Source organism: Salmo salar, chromosome ssa14, assembly GCF_905237065.1.
Source record: "Salmo salar chromosome ssa14, Ssal_v3.1, whole genome shotgun sequence".
Taxonomy (NCBI): Eukaryota; Metazoa; Chordata; class Actinopteri; order Salmoniformes; family Salmonidae; genus Salmo; species Salmo salar.
Genome location: NC_059455.1, coordinates 29963325 through 29974241, shown reverse-complemented (window position 1 = coordinate 29974241; position 10917 = coordinate 29963325). Strand labels below are relative to the sequence as shown.

At 40.6% G+C, this 10917-nt stretch overlaps 1 protein-coding gene across 2 annotated transcripts; it reads left to right on the top strand.

Annotated features, from left to right (window-relative positions):
- The first annotated feature begins 631 nt into the window (after window positions 1–631).
- Window positions 632–10870, top strand: LOC106569146 (cAMP-dependent protein kinase catalytic subunit beta). Of its 2 annotated transcripts, XM_014140177.2 has the most exons (11): window positions 632–986; window positions 5078–5086; window positions 5866–5927; window positions 6215–6343; window positions 6802–6900; window positions 7011–7093; window positions 7311–7437; window positions 7689–7784; window positions 7903–8025; window positions 8294–8458; window positions 9272–10870. In XM_014140177.2, the coding sequence occupies exons 1-11, from the start codon at window positions 941–943 to the stop codon at window positions 9395–9397; spliced, it is 1065 nt and encodes a 354-aa protein (XP_013995652.1). In that variant the 5' UTR covers window positions 632–940; the 3' UTR covers window positions 9398–10870. The 2 variants fall into 2 exon arrangements, with proteins under 2 accessions (XP_013995652.1, XP_013995653.1); XM_014140178.2 differs by lacking the exon at window positions 5078–5086 and having other exon boundaries at window positions 633–986.
- The last annotated feature ends 47 nt before the right edge of the window (window positions 10871–10917 follow it).

The window sequence follows — 10917 nt, the reverse complement described above, 5'->3', positions numbered from 1 at the left end:
CCGTTAATTCCCACGGAAAGTTTCCACCTCTGAATTTTCCCCAAAATGTGCAACCCTAATGGCTCGGCATCTGACCGTAAGGCGCTACAGAGGGTAGTGCGTACGGCCCAGTACATCACTGGGGGCAAGCTTCCTGCCATCCAGGACCTTTTTACTAGTCAGTGTCAGAGGAAGACACAAAAAAATTGTCACCCAAGTCATAGACTGTTCTCTCTGCTTCCGCACGGCAAGAGGTACCGGAGTGCCAAGTCTAGGACTAAAAGGCTCCTTAAGAGCTTCTACCCCCAAGCCATAAGACTGCTGAACAATTAATCAAATGGCCACCCGGACTATTTACATTGACCCCCCCTCCATTTGTTTTTACACTGCTGCTATGCGCTGTCTATTATCTATGTATAGTCATTTTACCCATACCTACATGTACAAATGACCTCGACTAACCTGTACCCCTGCACATTGACTCATTATCGGTACCCCCTGTATATTGCTTCGTTATTGTTATTTTAATGTTACTTTTTAACAACGTGTAACGGATTTATACTCCAGTCCAGTTGGTGGCAGTAACGCACCATTAATATTGTATTCCAACCGCCGTTATACTCCACCGAAGATGAAGATTGGCTGCGATATCTCGTCACACAGAACGTCTTTGACCAAGCCATCAACAACGAATGCTTTGGGGAGAAGTGATATCAGTGACCGCTAGCTGCATGTCAGCGAGATAGAGAAGAGCTAGGAAGGGTAATATCTAAAGGGGGGTAGTGAACGGGGATTTGGGCTCTTTTCATATTTGGCTGTAACATATTTAGCTATATAGATCCAAAATAACGATTGTAGCTAGCTACGACGAATACGAGGGGAACACCACTCAACAGCAGTGTAGCTAGCTAGCGTTACCACAATCTCCCGCAGTCTAAGCGATCACTGTGTCTTCCATACGATGGGAAACACTGCTACCGCCAAGAAAGGCAACGAGCTTGAGAGCGGTGAGTTGGGATGGTCGCTGAGCATAATCTATACTGCTAACGTTAGCTAGCCAGTTAGCATGCTAACATTTGCTAATGTAATGTTGACATTTGAAGCATTTTATGGACAACATGACAATCGGGAGTGCTCAAGCTCACTTATCCCTGATGTTGTGCACATTTACATTAATGACACCATAAACATGTTGCGAGGCAGGATATAGTAAATGGTTTGTGAATTAATCCTAGGTAGCTAGTTAGCGACAAATGAATATGTAGCAAAATCAAAGATGGTTTAGTAACTATGTGGCTAAATTGTTACAACCTGATCCAGATGCCTATCTAGCTGCTAATGTTATAGCTAACGTTAGTTAGCACCTGCATTGCTTGCTGTTTGGGGTTTTAGGCTGGGTTTCTGTACAGCACTTTGTGATATCAGCTGATGTAAGAAGGACTATATAAATACATTTGATTAGAATTGTTTTTGAGTTAGTAAGTTAGCTAGTGTGGGACGTTTTTAGCCCGTTCTCTGTCATTGGCAACCTTATTTCGGGGCAGGGACTCACTTGGATGGCTACTGTTAGTTAGCAACCAACTAGTTCGCTAACGTTAGCTAGAGATTTGTAATGTGAACTATGTAACAACAATGTTTCTATATAGTTATTATCGGGCAACCAAAACGCAATTCTCAAGCAAGATATTCGTTAACCTAACGGTTTACGATACCGGGGGGATTAGCTGGGGAAAGGGCCTAGCCTCTATCTTGTTATCGTATCCAGACCGAATAGGATGCTAGCTAGGTCGATTGCTAGCTATCGAGTTGTATTGAATGCAATTTTACTGTCAGTAGCTACCTAGGTCAATGAGAGCTAGTTTTATGTCAGCGTTAGCTGACGTTAGCCATCACCAGGCCCGTGAGACATCACCAAGCCAGAGTAATGTGCAGTGCCAGCTACTAGCAGTAACGTTAGCTTTATAGCCATTCTGGACCATCTGACATGTGGTGGTCTCACAGTCTTATTGAGTAGTTATGAAGGCCTGTTTTGATATTGCATTTGTAGGTTCCAGAGATATGTTTTAGCTAACTTGTAGTCTTACTAGCTAAAGTAAATAGATTATTTGTTAGCAACCAGAAGTTCACTCCAATGCTGCAAATATAAACTGTAGATATATATTTTTAAATTACATGTTAGTTTAACCACACTAAGGATAAGTAGTTTGAATAGTTGTTTTCAATTATCAGACTCTGCCTCTACCTCCACATCTTGAGATGCTGCATATATACAGCTTTCCCTCTACCCCCTTGCGCACTGCTAAACAGTGACCAAATATGGTGAAGAAATGACAAATGCCCTCTTCTCATTCATAAAACCAGGCCCGAAATACAACCTCTCCAAGTGACTTATCTCACAAGTCTTTTTTGTTTAGAGTCTTTGTTTAATCTTAGTGATGTGAAGGTCCACTCAGACACAGATACACACACACACACAGCACAGTTTGTCATTGACTGGAAGGGCTTGTCATCAGACCTTCGTCAGAGGATAAGCGGTATTACAAGCTTTGACGCAACTAGCACTGGGGTTGTATTAATTGGCAATGGTACACTTTGACGTACGTATGCTGATAATCAATGCACAGCATGCTGTGATAAAACTTAAAATGTTTCCCCATGAATGCCTATACAGCCATTGGTTTGTGTCCAGATCTACATTTGTGTGAACTGCATGCGGCAAAGTAATCTCACGTAAGTGAGTCCAGGAAATGCCACTGACTTGTGAGTTTGCATATGCTGTTCCATCCACTTCACTTTTTGTATCTTATATTTTAACATGAAACATATTTATGGTAGGTAGTACTTAAATGCATCTGGGTTGTTTAAAAGCTTTGTTACTTTATGATGCTGCTAATCTGTTTATATGAGATTTATTGAAGTGTTGGAAGAGACCAGGCAGAGGCACAGGAACCTGGCCAGCCTCTGGTATCTGCCTGTGTTTCTGGAAGCAAGCAATGTTCTTTGATCTGATCAGTGCAACCAAAAGCCTGCACTCTGTTTTTTTGCTAGTTTTGACATGAGCCCCAGTCTCCCAAGATTCTAGTGTTAAACCTGTCTAAGCTGATACAGTTCCCTGAGCTGCTGCTGCTACAGATTTGTGTGGCCTGTTGCTGTTCAGAGCCAGCAACCTGGTTCCTGATAATAGCCCATGTGTGTGTTGCGCTAGCCTGCTAACCTCCTCAGCACCTTTGACTCATTGTCTTGGCTCTTGGGAGATGTCAAAACACTCCCAGATTGGCAGGGAGGGAGTGGACACAATAACTAAATCATGCTGAATAGACTAATTCTAACACTGAATTCTGTGGCAATGTCACAGCCTTCAATGTTTATAAACATGTTAGCCTCACATTTTCAATGGAAAACCATTACATTACATTAGCCAACCATGTTCTAAAAATATTAGCGTAGTGGTGCTCATTTCTAAAACCTGATTTGTACTACTGTACTCAGGTGTACATTCTACTATACAATACTGGACACTTGGTGTCCCTGTGGCTCAGTTGGTAGAGCATGGTGTGTGCAACGCCAGGGTTGTGGGTTCGATTCCCACGGGGGGCCAGTACAAAAATGCATGAAATGTATGCATTCACTACTGTAAGTCGCTCTGGATAAGAGCGTCTGCTAAATGACTAAAATGTAAATGTAAAAAATGTGTAACAGATCTGATCGTACTTCCTAATTCTTGCATTGTGTAATAAAGAATTTCTAGACAGACCCCAGTTGATTGTTGTTTATTCCTGTGATGATAGCCAAAGGACAGCACATCAGATGTGCTTAGCTTGATGTTGATGGCTGCAGATTTTAGCATGAGTGTATTAGCAGGGAGCTAATGCTACCATTACATTTTAGGACATACTAGCTAAATCACTCGTACAGCAATAACATGCGTACAAAAGCACATCACTGGAAGCCCCCAATATCTAATGGGTTCTGTACGTGTGTGTGTGTATAAATACATCAGGAAATGTACATAGTGAACTAACTTGTACACATTGTAAATAGAATACATTATTTCACAACGTGATTTACCTCTTGCATGAATTATCAGACTGGGAAGAATTTACATTCGCGATCTATCTGCAAGCCTAGCCAATGACATTACACCTTATTGACATCTGACTTGAACCAACCAATTATAATACATAAACATTAAATACACATTTCTGCGGTTGTAATTGTAAACATAACTAACCCTGTTACATTAGCCTAGGTTCGATTCACATTCAGTACAGTAAACCATGACCAGCTCTGGTGCCTTGTCAAAAATGTAAACATTTACATTAGCTTTGGTCGTATATTGCCTTCTTGAATGTCGTACAGTAGAGCAGGGATGATACCAGTATCACGATACTCCTTAGCATCGTGGTAAGGAAACAAAACATGAAGCAGATTTACTTCTTTAGGGAAACGACCCTAATGTTGGAAACATACATCATTGTGTTGTCATCCAGAATCACATGTATTTATTTTCCAAGCTGTAACACACAATATTTTACATACAGCAGGTTTTTAAAGTACCAAAGAGTTTGGTCTGCTTTGTGTTTTTATTTTTGCCATGTAAAAAATATTGAGATACTGGTATTGTTCAGGCCCTACAATACAGTAGTCTACTTGTCAGTCCAGGGTAATGTAGGATATTTAGGGGTTCAACATACAGAGTAGCCTATATAAAAAAAGAACTGCACATTGATTGAAGCATTCGGTTTACTACAGTAGATCTTTGTATTTGTACATAATTTCATACGATCCTAGTCATGTAGTTCTGTCATGCGTGTTGTGACTTTTTCATACTCACATGAGTCCGTTTAATAACCTTTCTTATTACAGTCTTGTGTTTTTCCTGTGTCAAACTAAATCACAGGATTAGAATGACAACTCTCTCTCTTACTGTTTCTTTCCTTCGCTGTCAACTTCTGTTGTTCTTCACTGCATATGGTCCATGTTTGTTGATCTGATATACTTGTTCTTAGTACATAAATCTATCTCTCTCTGTCTCTTTCTTCCACATCATCCCATCCATGTGGGTGATTGTTCCTGCAAATCCTTGGGTGATCTATAGAGACTTTTGGTATGCCCATTCTTCCACTAGATTCCCAAAATGACAGAAGATTCTATTGTAAATGAACCCAAGCTTGGCTTGTAGTAGAGGTTCACTATATGCTTCGATCTATATTCTCCCAAAACCATTACCTAAACCTCTATGTTTTTGTCATCTGCATTCTGTCATTCTGGATATCTGCTGTCTGCTATGTTTTTCCATGTATGTTGGTTTGTCCTTGCTCGTCAAAAACAATGCTGTGAGTGTCAGAGCCTTTCCCTCAACAGTATTAAGCCCTAATGCACAGTCAGTGCAGAAAGAAAGTGATGCTCAAGAGCTCTTCATGCTTCATGAGGGACCAGTCTCTCCTCCTGTCTTAGTGAATTCTTACACCCCCCTCTCCATTTAAAAAAGAGAAACATGACATAGGGCTCTTGGCATCACTTCTTACTTAGACTGCCTGTCTTGGTTGGTGTGTTTTGTAACATTAGAAACAGAACTGTTTTGTTTTGTTTCCCTTTACTCCGTACATGTATTTTGTGGATGTTCAATGCAGATGGGCGTTTGGTTAGTTACACCTTACCTGTCTTTGTCTCCATTAAGTTCCACTTCATACTGATTTTGTCACTGTTGATCCCCAGCACCTTTCTAGAATTCCCAGATAAGGTTCCATTTAAGATTTCCTTTGTACTTTGTTGCCCGCTCCATGCAATCCAAAGTCATTAAATAGGAATCAATCATTATGCGTTCACTGACAGTTCCTTCCTATGGGCTAATTGTGCCTGTGTTTCTACCTTTCTTCCATACAGTGAAAGAGTTTTTAGCCAAAGCCAAAGAAGACTTCTTACGGAAATGGGAATGTCCACCACAGGTGAGATGTTTTCAATGCTCCGAGGCCTTGCCTGGAACTACAAATCCAGGGTTTGGGGATTATTTGTCATTTACTTTTTCTGCTATTCCTCACATTCTATCTCTTGGCCTTCTCAACCGTATTGGGGGAGAAGGTCCAAGGTACTTCACCAATGTGTTCTGAAAAGGAGACGAGGAGAGTGGATGTGAAGAATATCTAAGTTTAACTGAGTAAAAGACTTGGACTGCTGCTGAGGTCTATCTATTATCGCCTAATCCACTTTCTATGTTTTGTATTACCCATTCCAGAGCACAACGGGCCTAGATGACTTTGACAGGCTAAAGACCCTGGGTACAGGCTCGTTCGGAAGAGTCATGCTGGTCAAACATAAAGGAACAGAGCAGTTCTTCGCTATGAAAATACTGGACAAGCAAAAGGTGGGTGCCCAGTGGAAAATAGCTGGCCTTTTGTAACACATTGCAGGATGGGTAACTGATGTACATTTGAGTAGACTTGGCAATTTATCACCTCCACTCCCCTTTTTTATTTTTATTTTTTAAGAAGAAGAAGAAGGGAAAAAAAAGGGGGTCAGAAATGATATTAAACACTGTAGTTGTTAGATTGTAGCTTAACATAAGTACTGTATCATTGTGTAGTGTTAGGACTGGCGGCAGTAATGTCTGCCTGGCCCCTCCAATCACTAGCACAGATATGATCTGACCTGTGAGTGTCTGGATTATTATTATATCATTTTCATTACTGAAATTCAATGCAATTTAAAAACGGACCCCTCCCCCAACCTCTGTGCTGTTTTGTCATGCCATCACTAACAGTAAATAAAAATGTCATTTGTCGGTCAATACAGTTGTCTGATGATCACGTCTTTGTCTATTAGGTGGTGAAACTCAAGCAAATAGAACACACGCTAAACGAGAAGAGAATATTGCAGGCTGTGTCTTTTCCCTTCCTCGTCAGACTTGACTATGCCTTCAAGGTACAGTTCACAAAACTAAAAAAGTCATAGTGTTTTTCAATCTGGCCTCTTTATTAGGCTATTCAATTATTATCATCTCAGTATCTGTATGGATTTGTGTCCCTCCACAGGACAACTCCAATTTGTACATGGTGATGGAGTACGTTCCAGGAGGAGAGATGTTCTCACATCTAAGACGAATCGGAAGGTTCAGGTGAGTGTCTGTCTGCTGAACTTTCTGCACCACAACACAAAAGAAGGTTGATTACAGATTGTTTATAGATTTTCCATTTGTCGATAGAACATTTGTTTTGGATAATCTTGTAACTTATACTTTTATTTCAGTGCTTATGTAGTTAATTACAACTGTTTAATTTTCTGACCTTATATTGTCAGTTTAACGGATTCTTCTGTCTTTTCTTCCTTCACAGTGAACCGCACGCACGGTTTTACGCAGCCCAGATAGTACTGACGTTTGAGTACCTTCATTCACTTGACCTTATTTACAGAGATCTGAAGCCTGAGAACCTTCTAATCGATCACCACGGCTACATCCAGGTATATGTGAAGTGCTTGAAGTGGGTCATTTTCATTTTACAGCATCACCGTTCATATTTTAGAGCCAATATTTCACCAGAGATACTGGTATTCGAGCAGTAGAACATTTGAGGTGCCAGTACTGTGTACCGGTGAGCACAGACCCAACTAGAGCACTGCGGGACACATCACCCCCTATGGACTGTACTGTAGTGGTGGGTTGTGTTTTCTCTGCTATGTTGCTTTACTGACTACGTGTTCTTGGTGGTCAGGTGACCGACTTTGGATTCGCCAAGAGGGTAAAAGGCAGAACCTGGACGTTGTGTGGAACTCCAGAGTACCTGGCACCAGAGATCATCCTCAGCAAGGTGGGAGTCGTGACATACACACAGTACATGAAATCACTCCAATTGAAGAGATGCAACAGTTTGTTGCCCTGGATTAGATATGTGAATGTGAACTACATTGTCATTCTGCTGTGTGTAGGGCTACAACAAAGCAGTGGATTGGTGGGCCCTGGGGGTCCTTATATATGAGATGGCTGCTGGATACCCTCCCTTCTTCGCTGACCAGCCCATTCAGATCTATGAGAAGATTGTGTCTGGAAAGGTAAGGACAAGTCCATTTTACAACCTGGCCAACCTATTTCACCTGCAGTTTAACACATTTTGAACACCTGTCTTGTTCTCATTAAGTAAACTAAACTCAGTGGGAGTTAGCTGTCAAATGAAGGCTTGTCTGGCTTTTGGCTTATGTTTGTTGTGAAAGCCTCTTCCGTCTTAAATCAGTCACTTGCTTTAGAGGGCTAATGAGGAGCAAATGTACGTTTCTCAATACATTACCATTTAGACAAACCTCAACATGTGTCCCCCTGTAGGTCCGCTTCCCATCCCACTTCAGCTCTGACCTGAAGGACCTGCTGAGGAACCTGCTGCAGGTGGACCTGACCAAACGCTATGGCAACCTGAAGAACGGTGTAAACGACATCAAGGGACACAAGTGGTTCGCAACAACGGACTGGATCGCCATCTACGAGAGGAAGGTACGTTCAAGGCTTTGTTGGAAGATGAGGACAAACAATGCAAAGTTGAATTGCTCTTCATAGCACCTAACTTTTATGAAACATTATTGATGTCCAGTAGAACTTTCTTGAGCATTGTAGGGTTGGGCGATTTTTACCATTGCATGTTCACCTTTTCTGCACCAGAGTAGCAAACTCAGCAGGATGATGGACTTGTAAATGTTGACAGAGGTTTGTACTCTGTACATCTTTTGCCCTGATAATCTTTTTGCATATTCTGCAAGTGACTTCGGTCTGCTGGTTTGGCTTGAAACCGAACAACTAGCAAACAGGCAAAGATGTGCTTTGTCCCCCCACCAAATCAGCCATAGTTTTTTTCTGATTTATCTTAATGCAGGCTTTACTATAGTTACTAAGTGAAATCCCGTCACTTTTTTTAAACAGACAAATGGTCGGAAGGATCCTTATGGAAGAACAAATGCCGCAAATGTGCTAATATAACTGATATGAGTATTTTTATGGATAAGAGAAACAAGCCCTACAGATTTGAAACTCATTCTGCCGCCTAGACTAGATAAAGTACTAGGCCTAACACTTGTTTTGAACAATGATTTAATGATATTGTTTATGGCTTTTGTAGCAATTTGAAATAACAATAGTCTTTATATAGAGTAATAATAATGTTTTCTATTTTACTCACTAGAATAACTTCATAAAGTAGTTTGCTGAAAGGAGGCGTTACCTAGGCATCTCTAGAATATCAAGTACTGGCTTTGTTTCCTCTAAGGCAAACTCCCTCACTCTTCTCCTGGTTGTGCTGCTCTGTGTTTTTAGGTGGAAGCCCCGTTCATACCAAAGTGTCGAGGCGCTGGAGACACAAGCAACTTCGACGACTACGAGGAGGAGGAGATCCGCGTCTCCGTAACGGAAAAATGCGCAAAGGAGTTTTCCGAGTTTTAGCTCGTGTGAACGTGGATATATCAGGGCTAAAACACACGTGAAAAATAAGGGGATCTTTGCACTCTTCTAAAGACTTGGGGTTGGAGCAGAGACCATTGTTCAACTATTACTAAGTAGTTCCTTCATTCCACAAGGCTGAATGAGGTCGCCATGATCCTTGGGTGCCGATGATAACACCTTCACTGTCACACACACTTGCATATTAAAGCAGACACGTCACCTAAAAAAACAAAACTCTACCCACTCTGTTTTTGAACTTTGTAGCAGTTGTTGTTGTCATGGATGTTGTGCTCCCCTTTACAGCTGTGATATTTTTCAATTTAGGAGGAAAACCAGAAACAGAGTTACTATATGAGACAAAGGCCAATTGAATATTATAAGTCCACGCAGTGTAACTTCAAACCGATTTTGCCTGTGGCAGTATCGCACATGATTGTGTGGTTTTGTAGGGCATTGCCTCTAGTTGTCAAAAGTTTATATTCTTGGTCTGTTACAAGTCTGAGATGGTTTTCAAGAAAAACATATTCTCACCTTGGACTAGGACAATGTTTTGGCCATCTTTCAGAAATAGTATTTGTCCTTTGTGTATAATGTTTGTCACTCTAAGACATTTTAAACACCCTTGAGTGTTACGAGCATGACCAAAATACAACTAATTGGGTGACCGAGGAAGAGAGGTCCCTTCCTTTCTTTGCCTTTTGCCTTAGAGAGCCAATTCCAACACCCCACAAAGTGCCCATTCTCTGGCCCATTGGTATTCTGGCCCTGTAACAGGGAAGTCATTACAGAGAATGGCGAACCCAATTACAAACAGAAATTAACAAAACAGTGATTGTTGTTTCTGTTTGTGCCAGAGAAATTCTAGAATTTATAATCTCTCCTTTTAATTTACCTTATTTTAATCCATGGATTAAAACTGAAGGCTTTTTGGTCCCTAAAATGTAAGATCCGCTAATAAAAAAGGACCCTTTTAAAAAATTAATTTGTGGAGCTCCATATGCGTTAGTGAATATGGTGTACTCTTTAAATTGATCAGTTCAGTGTGTATAGTGTTGTAGCTTTTGCCTCAACATTGTTAGTGGAACCAGTACACACTTCATAACAATATATTGATGCTAAAACGCTTTAAAAAGCTTCTCAGAAGGGATCGCAAAACAATTTGTTTTCCATGTTTTTCCCCTATTGCTGTTCTTGACCTCTCTCCTTTCCTTGTTTGTTTCATTCTTATGACAGAATGTAGAGTTGCAACTTATAGGTATGCATATTGTTTAAAATGCTTGATTTCAAGGTACATGTTTTTTCTCACAGACATACTGGCAAAAAAAACTAAAACTAAAAAACAAGACTGCTCCTTTGTATCACATAATCCAGTCATTGTTCAGCTCATTACATTATACGTACAGTATATGCATTGTTTCATATGTTTTTATTTATACACATTAGAGATGCTAATAAATTTTATTTTTAAAAGTGTCAAAGTTTGGAATGTTTTTTGTAATCTTGTGGTGTACGTAACAGCA

Bases quoted from the DNA above. Each gene is read 5' to 3' on its own strand.
- LOC106569146 (XM_014140177.2), top strand. From the start codon at position 941: ATGGGAAACACTGCTACCGCCAAGAAAGGCAACGAGCTTGAGAGCG. The intron at 6,901-7,010 runs GTACAGTTCACA...GTCCCTCCACAG, and splicing joins GACTTGACTATGCCTTCAAG to GACAACTCCAATTTGTACAT. The intron at 7,094-7,310 runs GTGAGTGTCTGT...CTTCCTTCACAG, and splicing joins AGACGAATCGGAAGGTTCAG to TGAACCGCACGCACGGTTTT.